General features: G+C 36.1%; 3 protein-coding genes and 1 pseudogene across 3 annotated transcripts; 3 read left to right on the top strand and 1 right to left on the bottom strand.

Annotated features, from left to right (window-relative positions):
* Nucleotides 1-592: 592 nt before the first annotated feature.
* On the bottom strand, nucleotides 593-1,531 carry LOC130709960 (uncharacterized). The gene has a single exon (XM_057559103.1). It carries the CDS (start codon nucleotides 1,529-1,531, stop codon nucleotides 593-595), a length of 939 nt encoding a protein of 312 aa, XP_057415086.1.
* LOC130709954 (alkane hydroxylase MAH1-like) lies at nucleotides 1,530-5,650 on the top strand. Its single transcript, XM_057559093.1, has 2 exons — nucleotides 1,530-1,597; nucleotides 4,161-5,650. Exons 1-2 carry the CDS (start codon nucleotides 1,530-1,532, stop codon nucleotides 5,590-5,592), a joined length of 1,500 nt encoding a protein of 499 aa, XP_057415076.1. The 3' UTR covers nucleotides 5,593-5,650.
* Nucleotides 5,651-6,784: 1,134 nt separating this feature from the next.
* Nucleotides 6,785-19,435, top strand: LOC130709946 (flotillin-like protein 1; annotated as a pseudogene).
* Nucleotides 19,436-21,896: 2,461 nt separating this feature from the next.
* LOC130732167 (alkane hydroxylase MAH1-like) lies at nucleotides 21,897-23,650 on the top strand. The gene has a single exon (XM_057584272.1). The coding sequence runs from the start codon at nucleotides 21,920-21,922 to the stop codon at nucleotides 23,417-23,419; it is 1,500 nt and encodes a 499-aa protein (XP_057440255.1). The 5' UTR covers nucleotides 21,897-21,919; the 3' UTR covers nucleotides 23,420-23,650.
* The last annotated feature ends 1,982 nt before the right edge of the window (nucleotides 23,651-25,632 follow it).

Below are 25,632 nucleotides of genomic sequence, written 5' to 3'. Positions count from 1 at the left end.
ACTTGACTTTCAAAAACCTTATCCATCAATCGCTGGTAGGTCGCTCCTGCATTCTTCAAACCAAAAGGCATCGTCTTGTAACAATAGTTCGCCTGACTTGTCATGAACGTCGTTTTCTCCTCATCAGGGCGATACATCATAATTTGGTTGTACCCTGAATATGCATCCATCAAACTGAGCATTTCATTCCCAGAAGCCCCATCTACTAACTTGTCCACGTTTGGGAGCGAATAAGAATCCTTTGGACAAACTTTGTTTAGACTTGTGTAATCTGTACACATTCTCCATTTCTCATTAGCCTTTCGCACCATAACAACGTTTGCAAACCATGTTGGGTATTGAACTTCTCTAATGAACTTTCCTTCAAGTAACTTTTGAGTCTCTATTTGTACTGCCTTGTCCTTTTCCTCGCCCATCTGCCTACGAGCTTGTACAAAAGGCTTGGCCCCTTGCTGGATTGACAAGTGATGGGATATAATGTTGGGATCAATGCCTGGAACATCCTTAATTGTCCATGCGAATAAGTCCAAATTGTTTTTGAGTAGTTGGAACAATCGGTCCTCTTGTTCCTTTGACAAGGTGCTCCCAATTTTCAAAGCACGCCCAGATAAGTGAACAGATTTGGTTTCTTCGCCGGCTGAGGTCTTAACTCCTCCGAATCATCACGAAGATCCAAATTAAAATCTTCATGTGGAAAAATTTCTGTGACGCGATGTGCTTCCTTAGCTGCCTTCTTACCATAAAGTTCCAAACTTTGTGCATAGCATGCTCGGGCGGCCTCTTGATCCACCCTCAAGATCCCCACCTTTCCATTGCAAGCTGGGTATTTTACTGTTAAATGGGCGGTTGAAATTATTGCACATATTTTGTTCAAAGTATCGCGTCCAAGAAGCACATTATACGTCGCCTTACATGGAAGAATCAAATACTTTACTTGAAATTTCTTCACATATTCGCCCTCACCAAAAGCAGTGTCCAATTCCACATAGCCTCGGACCTTGGCCCGATCGCCTGTGAATCCAACTAAACACCCCGTATATGGCTTTAAGTCTGACTCCTTTAAGCCCAATCTCTCAAATGCATCGCCATATATGATGTATCTAGAACTGCCTTGGTCTAGAAAAACTTTCTTAGTAACATAGTTATTTACGCGCAGAGTCACCACTATTGGATCATTATCATGCGGAATCACATGATCAAAATCTTTTGGCGAGAAAGTAATAGGAGTATGATTCAGCCAACATTCCCCCTCGTAAGCGTGGTGCACCGAGTTTACTGCCTCAACATATCTTTTCCTTCCTTTGCTAGATACACGCCCGCCGCCAAATCTCCCTGCGATTGATGAGCAGGACCCGGCGGGCACTCCCAACTCCTCAACTAGCTCTTTGCCCTTTGACAAATCACCGCCCGTGTTTTTGACTGCTTCTGGCTGTGTATTTTCTCCTGAGACAAAGTTGGACAAATGCCCCGCTTTGATCAGTCGTTCAATCTCCTTGCGCAAGGTCCAGCAATTATCAGTATTGTGTCCCATGGCTTTATGGAATTCACACCACTTCGTTGTGTCTACGTTCGCAGGAGGCCGCCTAGGTGGCCTTGGGTATTGGACTACATTGGTTTGCCCTACTGCTCGCAGGATTGTGCTGAGAGGGGCGTTCAATTTGGTTTGATGACCCTGGGCGGGAGCATTTCCTCCTTGGACCGCCGGATTCACCGAAACAGGTTGATTGTTCTGATGCCAACTGTTACTTTGTGGCCCCTGTCTTCCTGAAGAATAGGGCGCCGGCCTTGGCTGGCGCGGTGTTTGAGCGGGTCGTTGTTCTTTAGAAGCACGGCCTTTTTCTGATGAAACATCCGATTGAGCCCGCCAATTGTCCCTATCTTTTTTAGTTTGCTCATCTTGTTCAACCAAGATAAATTATTGTACCCGTGCGCGCAAATCCATCATATCTTTGGCATGCCTTCTAGTTAAATCTTTGTTCAACGAGCCGCATCTGAGCCCATTTTTGAAGGCCGCCACACATACGTCCGGACTGGCGTCCTCTAACTGCACCGAAACTCTGCTAAATCGAGACATGTATGTTTTGATACGCTCGCCCGCATGTTGGCGAATATTGAATAAATCAGCTGGGGTCGCCTTTTGTGCTTGATTGGCCGAAAATTGTGTTAGAAACTTAGTTGACAAATCAGTGAAGTTGGAAATGGAATATGGGGGTTGTTTAATAAACCAAGTCATGGCCACGCCCTTAAACGTTGAAGGTAACAATCTGCACTTCACAGCGTCGGTCGCCCCTCCAATGACCATCTTAGTATTAAAATACTGTAAATGGTCGATTGGGTCGGTATCTCCCCATACATATCCAAAGTCAGAGTTTGCAAATGCTCTGAAATCTCAATTGCAGCAACTATGGAAAATAATAACAACTACCTTTTCCATACTTTTGAAATAATCTTAAGAGTAGATTTATTAATGCATTGAAAATAGGGATTCCACGGGAAAGAACGTTTACATTAAAATATTTTCAGAGAGAGAGAGAGAGAGAACAATTTGTCACACGGGGATGTAAAATATATAGTCTATATTTGTTGATATTTAGGTTATATATCAAAAAGCTCATACAATGAGAAATATTTAGCATAAAAATACCTTCAAGATGAAACTAATAGAAAATGTTTTAATATAATTTTTAAACTTTTTCTATACTTTTTAAATATTTTTAGGAGTAGAGATACAAAAACATTGCAATTTGATTGTGAATATAGAATCCGATGGAACGTTTACATTAAAATATTTTCAATTAAAAATAAGAAATGAGCAAATTTTATTATAATTTTATGGGTTGAGTGGGAGAGGTCGAAAGATCAATTACTGGATGGTGCAATTTATCAGTCTGATGTACCAAAAAATATCACATCTTTTATATGTTATAAATTGTGTAGAATTATTTAGATATGGGAAAAACGAAATAAAAAAAATCATGCAATTAATTATATATTCAATTTTTATATCATAATCATATTAATTAAACATATAATTATATTTGTGTTTATTTATCATCTATATAAAAAAATAATCCATATATTAAAAATAAATTTTAATATATTCAGAACTATACTTCGTGCATTGCACGAGTTCCTGACCTTACGAACAAAATGAAAAACCCGCAATTCTTTCAAGATAGAGCAAAATTGACCCCTACACTAGAGGCTGTTGAAATGATAAACACTTACATGCTTGACATGATAGCTGCACCAGAACATGAATATCTGAGCTTCGACTCTACCTTGCGATCTGATGAGAATATTGAAATCCGAGATGATGGGTTAACACATAATTTTTGAACGACGCTAAAAGTTCAGGAATTTCAAACCACAAATTATTATTGAAAGTTGGTACTTAAATCATGCTTTTGAGAAATATAGACCAAGCAGTAGGTTTATGCAATGAAACCAGGTTAATTGTGGATGAACTTGGTGAACGTGTTATTGGTGCAACTGTTATCACAGGAACAAATGCTAATGAAAAAATGCACATTTTAATAATGGACTTGGTTCCTTATGATTCCAAATTTGCAATTAAATTCAGAAGAAGACAGTTTCAAATTGCAGTAAGCTTTGCAATGACCATAAACAAAGGTCAAGGACAAACATTATCTCAGGTTAGGCTCTTCCTTTCGAGTTCTGTCTTCACTCATGGTCAGTTATATGTAGCTCTCTCAAGAGTACGCTCAAGAAATGGTCTTAAACTTTGTATACTCGATGAGTCGAGCAAACAACAGACCACCACTTTAAATATAGTGTTTAAGGGAGTTTTTGGAAATGTTTGACGTATACAACACAATTTCATTTATTTATTCTACTTTTTCTTCATATATTATTAAACGGTTGACTTATACACGATTGACTTATTTATAATTTAAAAATTACATATATAAAAAACTAATTTATTTATTAAAAAATTTCAACATAAAATTTCGTACAATGCACGGGTTATCGCACTAGTTTTACATATTATAAGAAATCATCTACTGGCATCATATACACAATCAGAAACATACTTAATATTTGAGTCGACATACAAACATATAATGGCCATGATAGAATATTTTGCAGTATTTGTAACCATTTTCTTCCTCATATTCATGATTCATCCATGTTCGGAGATGCAATAGAAATGTACTTCTCCCAAATTGGCCAATCATTGGTATGCTACCAGCAGTTTGGCGTAATGTGTCAGATATCCATGATTTTATAACTTTGGTCTTGAAACATCATGGAGGCACTCTAAAGTTTCAAGGACCATGGCTCACAGACACCAACTTTATCTTGACCTGCGATCCCATGAATGTCACCCACATCACAAGCAAGAATTTTGGCAACTATGGGAAAGGCCCCAATTTCCATGACATCTTTGAATTTCTTGGAAATGGTATTATTAATTCAGATTCTCATGATTGGAAACAGCAGAGGGCAATGCTTCACTCAATGTTCCAAAAGAAAAACTTTGAGATCTTGCTTCAACAAACCATTGAGAAGAAGGTGGAGAATTGCTTACTGCCAATTCTAAATCAAGTATCCAAAGTAGGAGCCAATGTGGACTTACAAGATATCTTTGAGAGGTTCACCTTTGACACCACCAGCACCACTCTATTTGGATTTGATCCTCATTGCCTCCCTAGCAGGCTCCATGAGCTCTCAGAGATTGCTTGTGAAAAATCTTTGCCTATTATCGAAGATGCAATATTCTACAGGCACATCACTCCAACATTTATATGGAAGCTGCAAAAATGGCTGCAAATTCGTCTAGAGAGAAATTTCAATGTAGCCCAAGAAAATCTTGACCAATTCTTGCATCAATGTGTAGCGTATTCCAAACGTGAAGGTCAGCAAAGTGAAGGAGTGGAGGAATCAGATTGTCACTTGCTAAAATCTCTAATCAAGGAAGGAAGTGGTAATGGGAAAGTGAGTGACAAGTTTCTAAAAGACACTGCTATGAACCTCTTGGCAGCAGGAAATGGCACACTCGCTGCAGGTCTCAGTTGGCTCTTCTGGCTTGTCTCAACTCATCCAATTGTGGAAGGTAAAATTATTCAAGAAATTAAAGATAATTGTCTAATCCAAGAAGATAATTGTCTCGACCTTGATAAGCTAGTTTACCTCCATGGAGCTGTATGTGAACCCTTGAGGCTTTTTACTCCTGTACCTTTTGAGCACAAGTATGTAACCAACCATGATACGCTCCCAAGTGGGCACCATGTTGGTCCAAATACGAAGATATTGTACTTCTTGTATTCAATGGGAAGGATGAAACAAATATGGGGAGATGACTACTTGGAATTTAAGCCTGAGAGATGGATATCAGAGAAAGGGCGCAGTATACACATGCCATCTAATAAGTTCATAACTTTCAATGCAGGGTCTAGAAATTGTTTGGGTAAAGGCATGACTTTCATTATGTTAAAGATGGTTGCAGCTGCTATAATACCCAAATTTCGCATACAAGTTATGGAAGATCATCCTGTAACCCCGAGGCTTTCTATAGTTATGGGCATGAGATATGGCTTGAAGGTCCAAGTTACTAAAAGATGCACTTGATTCAAGCATCAATATTTGTGACATTCTAAATAATTTGTGATGTGTTGTGTGATCTTTCTTAAAAATGTGCCTTTGGATGCTTTCAAATTTATTTAATTTTAAATAAGTTACAATATAATTTGTAAGAAGAGGAGATATTTTATGTTTCTTTTGACTAAGTGTGACTCAGTTTTTAAAATCAGAGCTTCATCTTTTATTTTTTTATTTTCAAGCGTATTTAAATTTTTTCGAAGCCTTCTCCGGCGCGAGTGGGAAGTCCGTGTCTTGCATACACTGCAAGAGGGGAACGCTTGTGCAGACTTCTTGGCAAAGGCTGGTGCGAGGCAGTCTATGGAGTTTCAACTTGTGTTTGATCCCCTATGGAGCTTCAACTCTTGCTGTTGGGAGATGCGCTTGGGACTTCGTTTGTGAGGCCTTAGCGGCTTTTTTCTTGCTTTTGTTTTGGTTTGCATTTGTCTCTTGTATAAAAAAAAAATCAATAAAAATTATCCATTGCAAAAATTATTTTTATTTTCTCTCATATTTTTTCTCCTGCTATCTTTATTTTCCATGTACAACAAAAACCAGCAATTGGTATTTGGGACTGGTCCTCTCTTTTTAGTGAAAATTGATGTTGTAACAAATTTCTCACAAGTTGCACCTTCCGTCAAAATGCAGGCCTACTTGGAGGTTTAAGATATATTATAAGCTGTAGATTATGAAGTCTATCTACTGTCGGTCAATTCCACATAACCCAGATCAAGAATCATAAGGAAAAAAAATCCATAAAACAAATGCAAAATGTGAGTGGGTATGCTAACCAAGCAAAATCATTTATTGCTTGAACCTTAGCAACATTGCTTATACAAAGACCTTAACTGCATTCTAAGTCACGTGATTAACATACCCACTCACACATTTCTACAAACACCTACAAAGCAGTTAGCCCCATACTAAAAGGCTTAGTGACAAACTAATGCAGGATGTATCCTTCACTAAAGTTGAATTCATGATCTAAATGCTCAGCAAGAATTCTCAGTCACATTTATACAAACATCTTCAATGCATTCTCGAACAACCTTTCTAAAGCAGGTAATAAACACACAATACCCCTTTGCCTTAGTCATGTTGTAAACACTAAATAATGAAATCAAACATTAACATACTTACATAGTTACGCTTGTAAAGAATATGGACAAACCTGAACGAATAAATGGAATCAAGCATAGCGCCATTCTTCCCAGCGGAAAACGAAATGCATGACTACCATAATATCAGCAAAGCCATGGAAAAGAAGATTGGCAGCAGCACCATATTAGCAAAGCACCAGCGAAATGTGGCCGTGATGAAGGCAACACCATATCACCAAAGCGACAACAAAGATGGCGGAGATGTGAAGACAACACCATACGAGCAATTAACAAAAATTTGTGGGTCACATTTGAGACAGGCCAACCAGGTAGTCGGTCATTAATCTTGAATGTTAATTAAAAAAATATAATATCCAACGGCTGCAAAGGGGTCATGCACCTGTGCATCCAGTTGCTAATGCGCCATAGTCCGCGTTGTATATAATACTATAAATTATAGGCTTAATTGCACTTTTGATCTAGATCTAACAGTCTAATTTTAGACCCTAATATTTAAAGCGAATGATTTTGGTCTCCATCTATTACAAATGTTCATTTTTAGTCCAACCGTCAATTTGTCATCTAAAATTAGACATAATTGTCCTATGTGGCGCTCATTAATAATGTGGATCTAACACGACGTGTCACTAGAATGTCGCTTCATTAAATAAATAAAAAGCAAATAAATTAAATAGGTTAAATATAATTAAGAAAAATTATTGTTTTTTTACAAATAAAAAAACAAAAAAATGTCACAAGTTTTCCGTAAGTGCTTTTTGAGTTCAGGTTACATTATGAAACCAAAATGTGATCCCTCTACACACTCGTTGTTGTTGGCTCATTTGGCTCGTCCCAACTCATGCAATTGTGGAAGGTGAAATTATTCAAGAGATCAAAGATAATTGTATAATCCAAGAAAAACAATCAGATTAATTTAGGTGTAGAAGAACTTGATAACCTGACATGTTCTCAAGTGAACACCGTATTGGTCCAAATACGAAGATATTGTACTTTTTGTATTCAATTAGAAGGATGGAACAAAAAAATGGGGAAAATATTACTTGGAATTTAAGCACAAGAGGTGGATATCGGAGAGAGAGCGCAGTATACACATACAATTTCATAAATTCATAGCTTTCAATGCAGGGCCTAGAAGTTGTTTAGGTAAAGACATGAGTGTCATTATAATAAAGATGGTTGCAACTACTATGATCATAGCCACGCAAGGGTGAGGAGGAGAAGGAGGAGATAAGGTTGAGGACGGAGGTGAAATTGTTTGAGAATCAGAAGGAGGTTGATGTGGCGGAGGCTAACTCTGAGCTTGCTAAGAAGAAGGCTGCATGGGCCCAAGCGGCCAAGACGGTGGCGCTAATGGAGGCAGAGTTGCAAGGGGAGGTTTAGAGGATGAATGCTCTCACTAGGACTGAGAAACTTAAGGCTGACTTCCTCACCAAGGCAAGCGTTGAATATGAAACTGTGAAACTAAGGTATGATATTTTTTTTGATAAGTAAAAATCTACTACTTACTAAAGCTAGAGGGTTTGGAGTACTGTTCATAAGAGAATACCCACAAATCCGGGTCATGGGTCGGTTCTGGTGCGGTTTTTCCGAGACCTATTCAGAGGATCCAATACAGCTGTAAAGTAGAGAGAAGTAGGGGCAATCTTCTCTGGTAGATTTTGCAGACAATCTTCTCCAATCATAATAGATCGACTACATCACCTTCAACAGCATCCTCTGCACCCTCTTCTACCTCATCGGCCTCTGGCAACACCCTATAACAACCGCTACCGCAGCCGATGGCAGCCACTACTCCGCCGTTAAATGCCCCCATCTCAATTCCACCACCACCACTACCCCTTCCTCCGCCATTCTCGATTTCTCACTATCAGAGCACACGCCATGCGAGGATGTGCAGAGGTCGATGAGGTTCTGGCGAGACAGGCTGATTTACAGGGAGCGACATTGTCCGGCGCCGGAGGAGGCGCTCCGGTGTCGGATTCCGGCGTCGTTCGGTTATCGGGTTCCGCCGCGGTGGCCGGAGAGCAGGGACTGGGCGTCGTACGCGAACGTTCCGCTCAAGTTCATCAATGGCGAACGTTCCGCTGCGCCGCCGTGCTTGATTCTCATTTCTCTGTATAATTCTACTAGATTTTGTTCCATACTTTTGCCCATGCTCATTTTCCTGATTTGATTCCGTTCTCTCTGTAATTTTCATTCTACTATTCATTTGTGGTTCAGAAATTTGTTGTTATCTCTCTCTTTCTTCGCCTCATCTACTTCTCTCTGATTTTACCATTCCCTTGCCGTAGCTTGATCTCTCTATTTTTTAGTCTTTAGGATATATGTGTTCTCATAGTTTGGATTAGTTTCTATATTCAGGAAATCACTTCAACCGGTGACAAGAAGGGCGAGATATATCTGGCCGATGTTAGCACTAAGCTTAAGAACAAGAACATCACTACAGATGCCAAAGTGGACACTAACTCAAATGTGAGTTGAAAAGTTTTGCTGAGATAATTTTTACTCATACACTTGAGTCATTTGGTGATTGTAAAATTAATTGCAATGATTTGTTTGAATGATTCTTTGTTTTCAATGCAATTTCAGGTTTGCTAAAACAAGTAAAATTATATACGGATTAACTTGGCAATAGCTGCGGTTTTTGTGAGTTATAAATGACGGGTTTATATTATTTTATTGGAAATACAATGCTCAGAAACCATATTGTTCTTCGGTCTAATGTCTTATGATGTGTTTTAATCAGAATTGTTTATCATCTATTTGCAGACAGCTTGGGTCTATGTGAAGTGCATTGTTGAATATAAACCGTTGCAGTTTTAGCCTTTGCTTTTCTCTATTTTTTAGCCCCTTTCATAACGGTGATGAATTTTTGTTGGTTACAGGGTTTGGAACTACTCATTTTTGTAATGGTTTTGTTCAGCTGTCGAGGAAGGTAATTTTTGTTGGTTACTGTGTTCTTAATCTGTGCATGGAAGCAATGAAAAGCCCTTATGCTTTAGTTAAAGCAAAGGCACTGACTGCTGTTCGGGTTTAGGTTTTCAAGTCTCAACCTATAATTTGAGCTAAAATTTCTTTGCTTTAGCTTGTGCCCAACCCATGGATTGAATTCGTCAAACTGAAGCCATACACTGTCAATTTACTGCGAATTTGAGAAAAGGATAACCCCTCTTTTCATCTAAAAATTTTTCTTTGATTTTTTGATAGATTTGAATTCAAAGGCAGATTTTGCCGACTTGCTTCACCTTTAAGATTATATACTATTTCTTTTTAATATTTGTCTCATCTAATAGATGGTTGCAGGGAGTTGCGGAGGCTCGCGTCGCGTGTGATGCTTCAGGTGGATGAGGCCGTACTGCGCACACTTGAAGAAGGTCTTGATGCTTGAATGAGAGGTAAGTTTGATAATCTCTTCTGATGTGCTACTTCTTTTTTTTAATGTTGTTCTTTTATTGATTTTACTATGTTCATGAAATATTTGATGTTGCATGTTGCAGCAAATTTTGTGAAACTATTCTTCCCTTGGAAAGCCTAAACTAGCAATGGACATGGCTCAATATCTGTATTTACCGGTCTTTAAGCACCAAAAGGTTCAACTGGCAACTCAATGCCTTCTCTGTTTGCTTTCGCGTGTGAGATATGTGTCCTGTTTTTTCTTCAATGGCCACACTGTTCCCATTCCCTTCATTGTAGCTCAGGTTCTTCATTCTCTCTATTGCTTTTGTGAAATCGTCTATATCTATAATATGTGTTTCATGGGTTGGTTCAGGCTGGGAATTACTTCATGGGGCAATACTATCACGGCCTTCAGAATCAAGCAGACTAGCAGAGTTAATGCACAAGTTCTATCGATGGCAATTCCAGGGGGCTGCCACTGCAATGCTGGTATTTTCTCTCTATCATTCTATTGTTTTTTTAGGGTGCACCTTTTCTTTATTATTTTTCTTTTAAGTTGGAGTGAGATACAAGTGTGGTGCTTCTTTTGTTTTTGTGGTTTAGGACTATTAGAGTTTTGTTGATCCGAAATGAGGCTCTGTTTTTTTGTCTTCAGAAGCTATATATGTCAAGTGATCTGATGAACATAAGTTGTCTCTTAATATTCTATCTTAATGTACTTTGGATATGGAAACTTTTTAAATTGTAATGACCAAATGATGCTAAGCTTCAATAACTAAATTATAAATTTGTTCATTTTCTAATTACATCCTATATGAGTGGAAGTGGAATGTGCTATTTTTTTGTGTCTGGAATGTGCTATTTAACTACATTGACTTATTTTAGTTGAAGCAATGGTTTACGTGTCTGGACCTGTGAATTCTATTAAGAGCTTATGTTCAGGAAGAGTAGTTGAATAGAAAAAGTTTGGGTTTTTATAGCAGACATGATGTTCGGAAATCATAAAAGTGATGCTGGGAAACCGATTCACGGATCGGTGTGAATCTGAAGTTGTTATTATAGCAATGGGGTTCTATTTCTTTTAGAATAGACTCATGAGCTGATTTTGCTTTGTCTCCTGCAGCCTGTTTCGTGGTTGAGCTTTGTTTTGCTGGTTTTAACTGGAGCAGGATTGGTATTTTACTATGACAGAGAAAAGAAACGACATATTGAAGGTAGATTACTATGGTGACTTGAGCATTTTGTGATTATACATGTGGTATGTGGAGGTTACCTGGAGTCATGTCATGGTTGTTTTTTTTGGATTTTGGGTCAGGCATGGTTTGCTTATATTATGATATGTTTATTTTGAAGGGATTCTAACAAATTTGATTTTATAAAACCTTAGCAGGATGAAGTTAGGATGCAAGATATATCATGCCACATCTTTGTTTCTTAGGAGTAGTATGAAAACAAATCAGATCAATCATCAAATAGCTCCCTTTCCTGTTGCATTTGATTCTGATTCTGAAGTATCATGGATATTTTCTTCATTTACTGATTAGAGTTTTATTGCTGTAGACATACATAATGCTTAGAAGGCAGTGAAGCCTGGACCTTATGCGGGAAAAGCTGCAATTGGGGGTCCATTTCACCTTACCAACCATCATGGGAAGCACGTTACTGTAAAGGACTTCTTGGGAAAGTGGACAGTGATGTATTTTGGATTTAGTCACTGCCCAAGTATCTGCCCTGATGAACTACATAAGTTAGCAGATGCAGTTGATAAAATAAGTAAGCTTTTGTTGGTGATTTGCTTTGTGTAGCAAACTGAGTTTTATACATTTCAGAGTTGATATAGTACCTATGTTTTCTTGCAAATTTTTTAAATCTGTGGTTTGCAGCAAGAAATCTTTTAATAGAGGAAACAAACAAATGTTGGCAAACATGTCTCATGAGATAAGAATTCCACTATCTGGGGTTGTTAGCATTGTTGTAATTCTTTCTACCGCATAACTTGATCTAGAATGAAGACATGCCTTAGATCTCATGCTATCTTTAGGATATTTGGTTCTTCAACTTATAAATGATATACTTGATCTTTCCAAGGCTGATTCAGATACATGTCTATCCTTGATATATTTCATTTTTAGTGATAAAAGAGACATAATCCTTAAATATATACTCCATTTGAGCGAATGTATTTTGGCACTATGCCTATCATAGCCATGAGTTTTCTCTGATTTAAAGTAACCTAAGAAACATCACAGAAGCTGAAATTAAGAAAAAGGAGAAGAAAATATATGGTACACATATGGCTTATGTGCTGTGTTTTGCGTCCTTTAATATGCTGTGCTTTTCTTTTCATTAATTCCATTTAGGACTAGAACCTAGCATAATTACTGAGTTTTCCTTTCTTGGTCCTTTTATATAAAGCCCCTCAGGTTTGCAGCCCTTGAATCTAGGATAGTGTTTTTAATTAGTTAAATGTTACCACTCAAGCTACCCCATTAGTCAAAAAAAGCAAATGTTGTTGAATCTACCTTTGGAGAAACTAAAAGTGGCCCAATTGAGTCTTGAGTGTAAGTTTCTTTCTCTTTAATATGAGGATGATTGGAGAAACTACAGACTTTTCAAGGGAAGATGGTTGCATAGAAGGAAATTAGTAAGGTGGCGATGCTGGACATGTTGCTTGGTTATATTTGCCTAAGATTCTGATTGGAATAGGTGGGAATGTAAGCAATGCAGTGGATGAGGGTACTGGGAATTTTTTTAAGAAAGTCTTAGATATTCAGTCCTTGATTTTGTACATGTTAAAGTTCACTAAACTTGAAAACTATAGTTTAAAATTGTGATGTAAAAACACCGTTTGTTTTCAATGTGAAGTTGTGCATTATGGAAAGAATAAAAGTATAGTTATTGGTTGTCTTCTGTGTGTTACTTTTTAATAAAATTTAAGATGCACATAATCTTTTTATTTTAAAACTGTTTGATATCATGGCAATAATGTTATGAGAACAGTGACTTTATTGAACAAGATTTATGCTGAGCATATTAATCAAATGAGTTCAGTTAGTTATTAGTTTTGAATATATTGTTTTTGTGATGATTGAAGGTGATATTTTGATGCTATATTATTCATTTAGTGGCAATGGAAGAGTGTTGTTATGAGTTTTATTTTCATCTATGCAACATACTTTTATGATCAGCACATTTTCTTCCTTATGTAACTTCTATAACCAACAATGGTGATATTTCACTCTTGCTGCAGCTCATTGTTTTTTGGGCAGCCTTGGAGTTCTATCTGCTGAAAATTATCTGACACCAAGTGAATGATTTTATCAGTTTACAGAAAGATTTAATACGCCTTTTGTTGTAATGCTCATTGACTTGATATTAGTATTGAGTTAAAAGTGTGTGGCAATTTGCTTCTGTTTAGTTTGGATCTGTAAATCTTCCTGGAACGTGAGACTTGCATGTCTAGATAGCAGAGAACTGAAAAAGGTGAAAGAGCTATGGTGTTTGTGAGGATACAATGCTAATTTGCATAGTTTAGGTTTTATTATTAATTTTTCAAATTACATTGATGATATGATACTTTGTATTTTTGAGTTTTTGGTCGAGATTTGAGAATCAATTGCACTTTATACTATGTATGTATCAAACAGTTTGGAATGTGAGCAGGTATGGGGAGCATAGCAAGATTGAGAATTATTAAATCGAGTTTAATTTCTGAAGTTTTCTATTTTAATATTATGAGAACTATTTTATGATTGCCCATGTTAATTTATGAAGTTTTGAAGAAACTCACATGAATACTACATAACTATTTTAATACTATATTTTTTCTGTTCTCCTTTCACTAATTTCATATTTCTTTATTGTTCTTCCTCTTTTCTATTTTGTTGAAGTTTTTCCTAAGATTGATCGTCTATGATGGTGTTGGTTTGATGTGATTAATCAGTTATAATTCTCTGCACGGTCCTCTGTTGTTAGAATTAAGTGATGGTTTCCACAACTTAAGTGAAGTACCAAACAAATTTTGTGAAGCTATATAATTGTAAGTGAAGTTGTACAATGGTCCTAAGCGGATGCCATCCAAGGGCGTGTGTAGAACCTTAGGCGGATGCCATCCAAGGGTGTGTAGAACCTTAGGCGGATACCATCGTGGAGACTTCCCAAATTTCCATCCAAGGAGGGAGTGTGTTATTCCTTCCAAATTACCATCCAATTGGCACATCTTCTCACCTCTATATATGGTGCCCTGAAGTTGTTATGTTCATGTTTTTGACCGTTTAATATTATATGTTTCAATCAAGTTGTAGCAGCAACATGTGTTTCATTTGCATCATGGACTATGAAGGCCAGGTTGAGCCGGAAGGAGAGCTCATATGGTTTACTGTTCTTACTTCTGCACTCAGTACTGGAGACCAAACATTGGTATTAGTTTGTTCGCATCATTTTCTATGTTTATAATAGATCTAATTATGCCCTTTGCGAGTATTTTTTATATATTTTTTGTAGCATATTCCTTCTGGTGTTGTTACTCAGCATCTCCAGTACCGTCTTGAATCAGTAAATGTGATATTGCCTGATGGGGCTATAGAGGAATGGACAATCAAATGAGCCAATGACATGCCTCGACAGGGTGTTTTTGGTGAAGGATGGTATCAATTCTACAGGGCGTAGAGATTTCTCGCTAGGGATGAATTGCTCTTTTTTATAATGCCAGATAACACTATCTTTAAAGTTGAATTCCATTGAACCTAAATCGTGGTGTGCTCAAGTGTTTCATGCTGAAGTCGTGCAATTTATTTCCAGTTTGTGTACTCAGTTTCGACCAGCTAGATCTGGTTTTGCGTCTCCTTCGGACCTCTTTGCCCATATTTAAATATTAATTAAATCTAATTTTAAATTATTTTGTTATAAATATTAATTAAATAATTTTTAGTTGGAGCATTGATTTAATTTTAAATTTTAAATTTTAAAATTAATAATATAAATATATGTGGTATGGTGGGATCCGAGTAATAATAAAATAAGGAATCATGGCTGGATTAAATTAATCGTAATTTTTTTAACGAAATCAATGATTTAGAACCCGTGCATCGCACGGGTATAATCACTAGTATATATTAAAATGAAGTATAAAGGGGTATTTCAACCCAATACAAGTAGTGATAGAAGAAAAGTTATATGGATCATAATTTACAGTACCACAAGAACCCTCTACTATTAACAACAACCCACTACCTACTTGTAAGAAATACTATAGAGAAAAGGCTCATTGAATAAAACCTTTTTTTTGAAAGGAAATAAAACCTTACTAAGATATGATATAGTATATATATATATATATTTTTTTGTAAGCACTAAGGTATGATTTTATTTTATTTTGATAGGCACTAAGGTATGATATATGATCCCTTCCTCACACATTATTCTTTTTCATTTATTATACAAATTGATTATATGAGTCTTGATATACCCGCCACAAAGGTCATGGAATAATTAGTTTCGGGTAAATGGTCACATTGGTCCCTAAATGTTCCCACCGACTTCAAAGTCGTCCCTGGAAGAATTTTATTAGGCTCGCGGTCCCCAGTTGTGGCAAAAATCAGTCATATTAATCCCTGACGTTAAAAACCTCTAACGAACGTTAACCCAATTAATAAAAGTCAACATTATCTTTCTAATTTTCTTTCACTTTGGTCCCTTTCTTCTTTCTTCTACCATCTTCACCCCCTCCTTCCATCATTTTGACCAAAAACTCTTCCCCTTCTTCATCAACCCATTCATCTGGGTTCAAAGTTTATGATGGAGGAAGAAAACGGGAAGAGGGGTTGAGATCCGCAAAAAGATTGAAGTTTGAACTTGAAATCGCTTTCCACTGTCCCCAATTCATCAACGGGTAGATATTTTCAATTTTTTACAGAGAACAGGACCAAGGTGCATATTTTCCACTTTCTTGATCTCTTCCTCTTCATGTTCGCACCGATCTGGTTTGGGATTGTTTGGATTTGTGGTTTTGGGTTTTGCAACTGGGTTGGGACGATTCAATTTCAGAAGCAAAAGTGAAGATCACGCACAAGCAGAAGCATGTAAAAGTAGGATTTTTGAGTTGTTTGGGATGCTCCATTATCAGATCTGTAATTATCACGCACATAGTAGGATTTCTATGTCATGCTCCATTATCACATCTAGTTGAAGAATGGGTTGATGAAAAAGGGGAGGAGTTTTTGGTGAAGATGATGGAAGAAGGGGGATGAAGATGATGAAAGAAAGAAGAAAGAGACCAAAGTGAAAGAAAATTAGAAAGATAATGTTGACTTTTATTAATTGGGTTAACGTCCGTTAGAGGTTTTTAACGTCAGAGACTAATATGACGGACGTTTGCCACATCTGGGGACCGCGAGCACAATAAAATTCTTCCAGAGACGACTTTGAAGTCGGTGGACACATTTAGGGACCAATGTGACCATTTACCCAATTAGTTTCCCTATACAAATCGTCCACATTAAGACAAATTAGAAAAGTAGGATATGGTCATTTTCAATGTCTCTACTTGCTATAAATTAGATTACAATATGATACAAATCGTCCTAAGAGCATCTCCAATGCAAGGTTCTTAGTTCTTATTTTTGAGTTAAGAACTAGGAACTGAGTTCTTAACCATTGGAGGTGCTGACATTGAGTTCTTAGTTCTTAAAAATAAGAACTCAGAGCATCTCCAATGCAAGGTTCTTAGTTCTTATTTTTGAGTTAAGAACTAAGAACTAAGAACTTTACCATTGGAGGTGTTGACATGGAGCTCTTACTTCTTAAAAATAAGAACTCAGTTCTTATATAAGGAGTTTTACTTTTTGAGTTATTAGCTTAAAATGTTAATTATTTCTCTCTCATCCAAATTACTTTATTACTTTATGAGTTTTCTTTTTTACTTTATGAAAATAAAAAGTATAAATAATGTGGGTTGTGAGACCAAATAAATAGTGGTAAGAACTAAGAACTAATAACTCATGATTGGAACAAAATTGCTTGAGAGTTGCTTAAACACATATGGCAATACGGGCCCACATGAATAGTGCTAAGAACTAAAAAATAAGAACTAGCATCGGAGATGCTCTTATATAAGGAATTTTACTTTTTGAGTTCTTAGTATAAAAAATTGTTTTTTCTCTCTCATCCAAATTACTTTATTACTTTATGAGTTTTGTTTTATTACTTTATAAAAATAAAAAGTATAAATAATATGGTTGGTGAGACCAAATGAATAGTAGTAAAAACAAAGAACTAAAAACTAAGAACTCATGGTTGGAGCAAAATTACTTAACAGTTGCTTAAGCACATGTGGCAATACGCGCCCACATAAATAGTGCTAAGAACTAAGGATTAAGAACTAGCATTGGAGATTCTTTAAGTCGCTTGATGCCTATTGTCAATTGATAGTGCCTGAAATCCAAAAGATAATACTACCTAAGAATAAGTATGAAACTATTAAGCATGTAGCTAATTTTGTACTGTCATTTCAAAAAAAAAAACTAATTTGTACTGAAGAAAAATCGTTCCGTCTACTTACTATATTTTAAAAGAGTATTAAATAATATTTTTCTAAATAATTCATTTTGAGAATAATAAATGAAGAAAGATTAAATATATTTTATGAGGTAAAATAAGAAAATAAATAATACTTTGCTGAAAATTAATAGAATTACTTGCGCTCCTTATTTAATTTGTATTTTTCTTTTCTCTCCGTACAATTTAGTTAATTAAGAGTATGTATTTAAGAATATGATGTTGGAATTAATAATGGATGCACATGCATTACTGTTATTGTACATATGATGATACACGTATTTGTTCCTCTATTGATGGAAGAGCTGTGAACCATTTCTTAGAAAGTGTATGTGATCATTTTTCAATTCCTCTGCTGAAATCCCATGGAAATTCATGCATAGGTACAAGAGGCGAACTAGGATCTGGACAAGAAACTGAAAGTAGCTGAGGCAATTCTGTTTGAGAAAGAAAAAAAGAAGCTGAAGCACAGAAAGCATTAGCCAAAGCAGCATTTTACACTCGCAAGCAAGCAGCAGAAGCAGATCTAGCAGGACCGTGTATAGACATTTCGGGGTCTAAGGCGAAAATAATTTAGGGGCTCAAAGATACTTAATATATCATATAAATTTTCAATTACTTTATATTAACCTTCTAGTTTTTTGAGCTGTAAAATCATTTATAATAGTTTTATAATCAACAATTTTAACATTTCGTTTTCAATAGATAAATTAAATAGCTAACACTGTCGATATGATTTAGATATGATTTAAGAAATTTAAATTTTGAAAAATTTCTTTCAGCAGTAGCAACCATTACAGAAATTGTTAATAAAATTCTATAGGCAATATTTACATTTGGAAAATAATCTAATATTGACTCATCGTGTTTCAAGAGAATTAATTGATTGATCTAGTATGTATAAAAAATACTCAATCCGAAAAAATTCTTTAGATGAATGTGTCTCACTACTAATATTTTTATCAAAATGAGGCTTTTTATGAAGTTTACATTTTTCGCGAAATTTTGGTTCTATGTCAATTTTGATGGCTATTTTTTTTTTGTGTGGATTATAAGTCAATGCAAATTCATTTTTATAATTTTTTAAATAAGTGATAAGAACTATTTTCTCTTTACCTTTGTTGTTTCATTTGTTTCAATATTTTCTTCCTAATAAGTAGTTGATCATGTAAACTATATAGAGTAATTTTCCAATTTTTTCTTTGGTTATTGTTAAAAAAATTGGGGCCTATGGATAGTATGAAAAAATTGGGGCCTTAGGCATTTGCCTAATTTTCCTTATGGCTTCCACGGCCCTGGATCTAGTCTCAAAGAAAAAAGAGGCAGAGGGTCTTATAGCACTAGGTCAAGCACAAGGAGCATATTTGAAGTCACTTAACGATGCACTTGGCAACAACTATGAACATCAAAGGGACTACTTGATGATAAATATTGGCATGTATCAAGAGCTTGCAAAGATCAATGCTGTGGGAATTGGTGGGCTTCAGCCGAAGATTAGTATTTGGAATAATGGTAATGGTGATGCTGAAGGAACTGATGGAAGTGGTGTCATTGGAATGAAAGAGGTTGCTAGTGTCTACAAGATGTTGCCACCTCTGTTCAATACAGCTCATGAGCAAACTGGCATGCTTCCACCAGCTTGGATGGGATCCTTCCCTGACAAAACTCGTGCTATCTCTGTTCAGCACTTCGTAGCTTCTATATTGTCAAATCACATACTCCATTTGTTCCCTATTGTATCTGGCTTTTACACAATTCTCTAGGATTAACACTATGTTTGGTAGGATAGAGAGAGATAGATAAGAGAGAGTAGAGAAGAGAGAGGTTGAGTAGAGAAATATGTGAGAAATATAGTCGATTTAAGAGGTTGTTTGGTATGATAGAGATAAATAAAAGAGAAATAAAAAATAATGAGGTGGAAGAGAGAGAAAAAAATTAACTTTTAATTAAAATAATATTTTAAAAAAAAGTAAGAAAGTGGCAGTTTAAAACCTCCACTAAGTAGGCCACATGTAGAAAGAAAAAAACGCAGCCCCTCCTTTGCTGCTTCTTTTCTCTCCAAATTGGAGAGACCCAAAAAAGTGGTGGGTCCCACCTCTGCAGCCCCTCCTCCCTCTCTTCTCTCCCACGAAACAAGGTAACTTCCTCCATTTCTTTTATCTCTCTCTCTTGCATCTCTCTCTTTTAACTCTTTCCAAACAAACAAAATGTACAAAAATTAGTTAAGAACATTAAATTTGTAGTTTTTTTAAAAAAACTTTCCAAAATCATCCTCATATGAAATTCTCTCTTCATATTAACATTCAAATGCTTTTAAACTATACGGGGTCTAGAAAATCAAGCATAATTTTAGGAAACATGAAAATTCTTTGAATATGGAGTATTAAATATGAGGGTAAACATGTAAAATATAATTAATGCTTCATAGATAATTTAAAGTGACTTATATTACGAGACAAGAAAAACTCAAAAAATGTGACTTATAATAGGGAACTGAGGGAGTAATATATATGCGCTCAAGTACTCTTATTCTTTTTATTTGACTGGTTGGATTTGTTCAGGAAAATACACTAGTATAAGTACCTTATATGATGAACAGTTAAGTTTTGATTCACTGTGTTTCTAGTTTCTGGTTCAAAACCTAACCTTATACTCTCTCAGTTACTTAACATAAAAACTAAGCAATCACTTTACACTCTTTAAAAAATTTAGTTAGTTTAGGTAATTCCATTAAATAAGTTCTCAATTTATGTTAATTTTCCAAAGTTACCCTCCACCCACTATTCTTAATTTTTATGCATCATTAATGCTATGAGAAGTGGAAATAGAGAGAAAATTCAATAAAATAAAGGCATTCTTGTACAAAAATAATTAATACACCACAAATTTCAAGTTGGTTCTTATAAAAAGGACCAAGGTGCACCTTCCACTTGATTTTTATAATAAGGAACAGAGGGAGTATTACTTTTTGATTTAGTGTAACTTGTTACTTGTTTTTTTAGTTTATAAAATCCACACAATTATTTTTTTGAACTCAAAAACCACACAATTTACCTCATGGAAAATGCTTGATGCCTTTTGGGTCATTAGAATGAATGTGTTTTTATTCAACTCAAGGGAGGAACCGAGGACCGGCTTCTCTGGGCACTTGCCCGGGCTCCATGGTGAAAAAAACAAAAATTTATTTGGGTCGCTGGGCCCTTTTTGGGTGAAAAAAAATGGGGAGCTTGGGCAAAAAATATTGTCTCATTCTCTCTCTCGTTCAAGGTCTTCTATTTCAGATTCTGCGATTTGTTTTCCGATTCTCGATCTGCATCTAGTTTTCTAATAACGATTATGGGCTTTGTGCTTCCTGATTCGCGATTTTCATCTCGATTTGCTTGCTGATTCGTGGTTTGCTTCTCGATCTACTTCCTGATTCGCGATCTGGTGGTGCTGGGTAGGGTTTTCGGTGGTGATGGTATTGGATGGAGCGGGAGGAGGAGGAGGAGGAAGAGAAGGAAGAAGAAGATGATTGGGAATTTATGGGTTTTGTGCATCATTTCTAAAACTTGTACTGTTGCTAGAATATTAACTTTAGATCTAAAATTTTAGAGATGACGTACGAGTTTTTGGTTGATAGAGCAAGTATTGAGAATGTGAATGTTGTGCAACCGGAACCCAAAGTAGAGTCGCTGCCTAATGTTGCTCCGACTCCACAAAAATCCTGACTCTGCCACTGATTCAACTTGAAATGCTAAACAATAATTTTTCCTTCACTCTCCTAAAGCATGGCGCGAACAGGCGTTCGTGAGTTCCGTAAATATTTTATCAAAGGCATTCCAAAAAAATTTGTTTAACAATTGTTGGAGCAGAGTAGCACTGTTCTTTTTTAATGTGGTATAACTCTTTTTTTAAGGGAATGTGGTATAAGCTCAAATTCAATTCACATGTGTTTTAACAAAGTTAGGGTGAGATACATTCTTCTAGCAAGTTATCTCTCTGTAAAAAAAATTGTAGTGCAATTGTAGACCACAAAATCTATGCATTGAAGTGATGAAAATCTAGTCCTTTCAACCACTTTCTATATCACACTTATATATCTACTACTCCTGAACCACTTATATAAAAGCCATGCACCAAAAACTTGTTGGGTTATGGTTGAAAGTTGATCCATTTTCAATTCTACATATTATATAAGCAATCATCTACTTGCATCATATACACAATCTGAAACATACTTAATTGACTCGACATAAAAACATATAATGGCCATGATAGAATGTTTTACAGTATTTGTAACCATTTTCTTCTTCATTTCCATCCACAATAGACGCAATAGAGATGTACTTCTCCCAAATTGGCCAATCATTGGTATGCTACCAGCAGTTTGGCGTAATGTGTCAGATATCCATGATTTTATAACTTTGGTCTTGAAACATCATGGAGGCACTCTAAGGTTTCAAGGACCATGGTTCACAGACACCAACTTTATCTTCACCAGCGATCCCGCGAATGTCAACCACATCACAAGCAAGAATTTTGGAAACTACGGGAAAGGCCCCAATTTCCATGACATCTTTGAAGTTCTTGGAAATGGTATTATTAATTCAGATTCTCATGATTGGAAACAGCAGAGGGCAATGCTTCACTCAATGTTCCAAAAGAAAAGCTTTGAGATCTTCCTTCAACAAACCATTGAGAAGAAGGTGGAGAATTGCCTACTACCAATTTTAACTCAAATATCCAAAGTAGGAGCCACTGTGGACTTACAAGATATCTTTGAGAGGTTCACCTTTGACACCACCAGCACCACTCTATTTGGATTTGATCCTCATTGCCTCCCTAGCAGGTTCCAAGAGCTCTCAGAGATTGCTTGTGAAAAATCTTTGCCTATTCTGGAAGATGCAATATTCTACAGGCACATCACTCCAACATTTATATGGAAGCTGCAAAAATGGCTGCAAATTGGTCTAGAGAGAAATTTCAATGTAGCCCAAAAAAATCTTGACCAATTCTTGCATCAATGTATAGCGTATTCCAAACGTGAAGATCAGCAGAGTGAAGGAGTAGTGGAGGAAACAGATTTTCACTTGTTAAAATCTCTAATCAAGGAAGGAAGTGGAAATGGGAAAGTGAGTGACAAGTTTCTAAGAGACACTGCTATTAACCTCTTGGCAGCAGGAAATGGCACACTCGCTGCAGGTCTAAGTTGGCTTTTTTGGCTTGTCTCAACTCATCCAATTGTGGAAGGTAAAATTATTCAAGAGATTAAAGATAATTGTCTAATCCAAGAAGATAATTGTCTCGACCTTGATAAGCTAGTTTACCTCCATGGAGCTGTCTGTGAAGCCTTGAGGCTTTTTACTCCTGTACCTTTTGAGCACAAGTATGTAATCAACCATGATACGCTCCCAAGTGGGCACCATGTTGGTCCAAATACGAAGATATTGTACATCTTGTATTCAATGGGAAGGATGGAACAAATATGGGGAGATGACTACTTGGAATTTAAGCCTGAGAGATGGATATCAGAGAAAGGGCACAGTATACACATGCCATCTAGTAAGTTCATAACTTTCAATGCAGGGCCTAGAAGTTGTTTGGGTAAAGGCATTACCTTCATTATGTTAAAGATGGTTGCAGCTGCTATAATACCCAAATTTCGCATACAAGTTATGGAAGATCATCCTATAACCCCAAGGCTTTCTGTAGTTATGGGTATGAGATATGGCTTGAAGGTTCAAGTTACTAAAAGATGCACATGATTGAGGCATCAATATTTGTGATTTTCAAAATAATCTCTAATGTGTTGTGTAATCTTTCTTAAATATGTGTCTTTGGATGATTTCAAATTTATTTGAATTTAAATAAGTTACAATATAATTTGTAAGAAGATGAAATTTTTATGTTTCTTTTGATTATGTGCGACTCAGTTTTCAAAATCATGGAGCTTTATCTTTTTTTTTTTTTTTTTCAAGTGTATTTAAATTTAAGCAGTTACATCAATAAAAATCATCTATTGCAAAAATTATTTTTATTTTCTCTCATATTTTTTCTCCTGCTATCTTTATTTTCCATGTACAACAAAAACCAGCCATTGGTATTTGGGACTGGTCCTCTCTTTTTAGTGAAAATGGATGTTGTAACAAATTTCTCACAATTTGTACCTTCCGTTTTTTACGGAGAAAACTACGATTTATGAACTGTCAAAATGCAGGCCCACTTGGAGGTTTAAGATATTTTGTAAGCTGTAGATTATGAAGTCTATCAACTGCCGGTCAATTCCACATGACCCAAATCAAGAATTATAAGGAAAAAAAAGGTGTTGTCTTCCGTGGTACACTTGAAAAGTGTATCACGGTGGTTCAGTTTAACCATAACAGTTAGATATAATAATTAAAAATTATATGGCTGAGATTATTTGTGATTAAAATTTGAATATACTAAAATATCCTTCTGTCCAATTTCAATCCATCATTATCTTCAACAGCTCTCCCCTGTGTTACTATTACCACACTCCACCGCGTCAGCCTTCTCTATCCACCATGACCGACCCCTCCTTCTTCTCTCCCTAGCCCTCTGTCCTGATCCTCATAGCTCCGAAAAAAGAACCAAGAAACACCATAGATAGAGAGATCTAAGAGGACATGTTTCCGTTCTCCAATACAAGAACTGGAACTTTAACTTTTGTGTTGTTAGTTTTTTGGAGCAAAATGGGACTGATGATTTCTGTTATGTTATTCTTTACTTTGTGTCTGAGGACAGATAGGAAGTAGCAACTTTCCATAAACTCAAATTTTTAAACAAAAATTAGAAGAAAAACCTTCAATGGAACCCAATTGTTACCGAGGAACCCAGATGAAGTAGAAGAAGAGGAACTGAAGAAAAAAAATCTGAAAAAACTTCAACAAGAACGTCCAGGAGAAAGGTGAAGAGGTTAGGGAATCAAAATGATAGATATGGAATATCAATATTAGTACAGGGTATTTTTGGACTTTCATATTTTTTTCCACAGGTACACGGTGTGTCACTAAACATAGTGTACCACCGAAGACATCGTCGAAAAAAAATCCATAAAACAAAGGCAAAATGTGAGTGGGAATGTTAACCAAGCATAATCATTTATTGCTTAAACCTTAGCAACATTGCTTATACAAACACTTACACTGCATTTTTAGTCACGTGGTTAACATACCCACTCACACATTTCTACAAACACCTACAAAGCAGTTAGCCCCATACTAAAAGGCTTAGTGACAAACTAATGCAGGATGTATCCTTCACTAAAGTTGAATTCATCTAAATGCTTAGCAAAAATTCTCAGTCACACATTTATACAAACATCTTCAATGCATTCTCAAACAACCTTTCAAGCATAGCGCCATTCTTCCTAGCGGAAAACGAAATGCATGACTACCAGAATCTCGGCAAAGCCATGGAAAAGAAGATCGACAAAGCTATCAAAACTACTCTCGATCAGAGGAATATGGCGAGATGAAGGCAGCATCACCATATTACCAAAGTGACGAGCAATTAACAAAAATTCGTGGGTCACCTTTGAGACAAGCCAACCAGGTAGTCGGTCATTAATCTTCAATGTTGATTTAAAAAATACTATATCCAACGGCTGCAAAGGGATCATGCACCGTGAATCCAGTTGCAAATGCGCAATAGTCCGAGTCGTATATAATATAAAATATAGCTTAATTGCACTTTTGCTTTTAATCTTACATTATTGTTTAATTTTAGTTCTAATATTTAAAACAAACATTATGTAAGTGCTCTTTGACCTCGAGTTACATTATGAAAGCAAAATGTGATCACTCTACACACTCGTTGTTGTTGGCTCATTTGGCTTGTCCCAACTCATCCAATTGTGGAAGGTAAAATTATTCAATAGATCAAAGATAATTGTTTTCTCACCTCCATGACCTCAATCTCGTCACCACCGCCCAAACCACTAACTCAACGACTTCGT

The sequence above is a fragment of the Lotus japonicus genome, chromosome 1, assembly GCF_012489685.1.
Source record: "Lotus japonicus ecotype B-129 chromosome 1, LjGifu_v1.2".
Classification (NCBI taxonomy): domain Eukaryota; kingdom Viridiplantae; phylum Streptophyta; class Magnoliopsida; order Fabales; family Fabaceae; genus Lotus; species Lotus japonicus.
Note: the sequence above shows the minus strand (reverse complement) of the source record. Positions and strands in the feature narration are given on the sequence as shown.

Coding starts and splice junctions, on each gene's coding strand:
- LOC130709960 (XM_057559103.1), bottom strand. CDS start 1,531: ATGGGACACAATACTGATAATTGCTGGACCTTGCGCAAGGAGATTGAA.
- LOC130709954 (XM_057559093.1), top strand. CDS start 1,530: ATGGCTTTATGGAATTCACACCACTTCGTTGTGTCTACGTTCGCAGGA. Junction 1,598..4,160: donor GGCCGCCTAGGTGGCCTTGG/GTATTGGACTAC, acceptor CCATGTTCGGAG/ATGCAATAGAAATGTACTTC.
- LOC130732167 (XM_057584272.1), top strand. CDS start 21,920: ATGGCCATGATAGAATGTTTTACAGTATTTGTAACCATTTTCTTCTTC.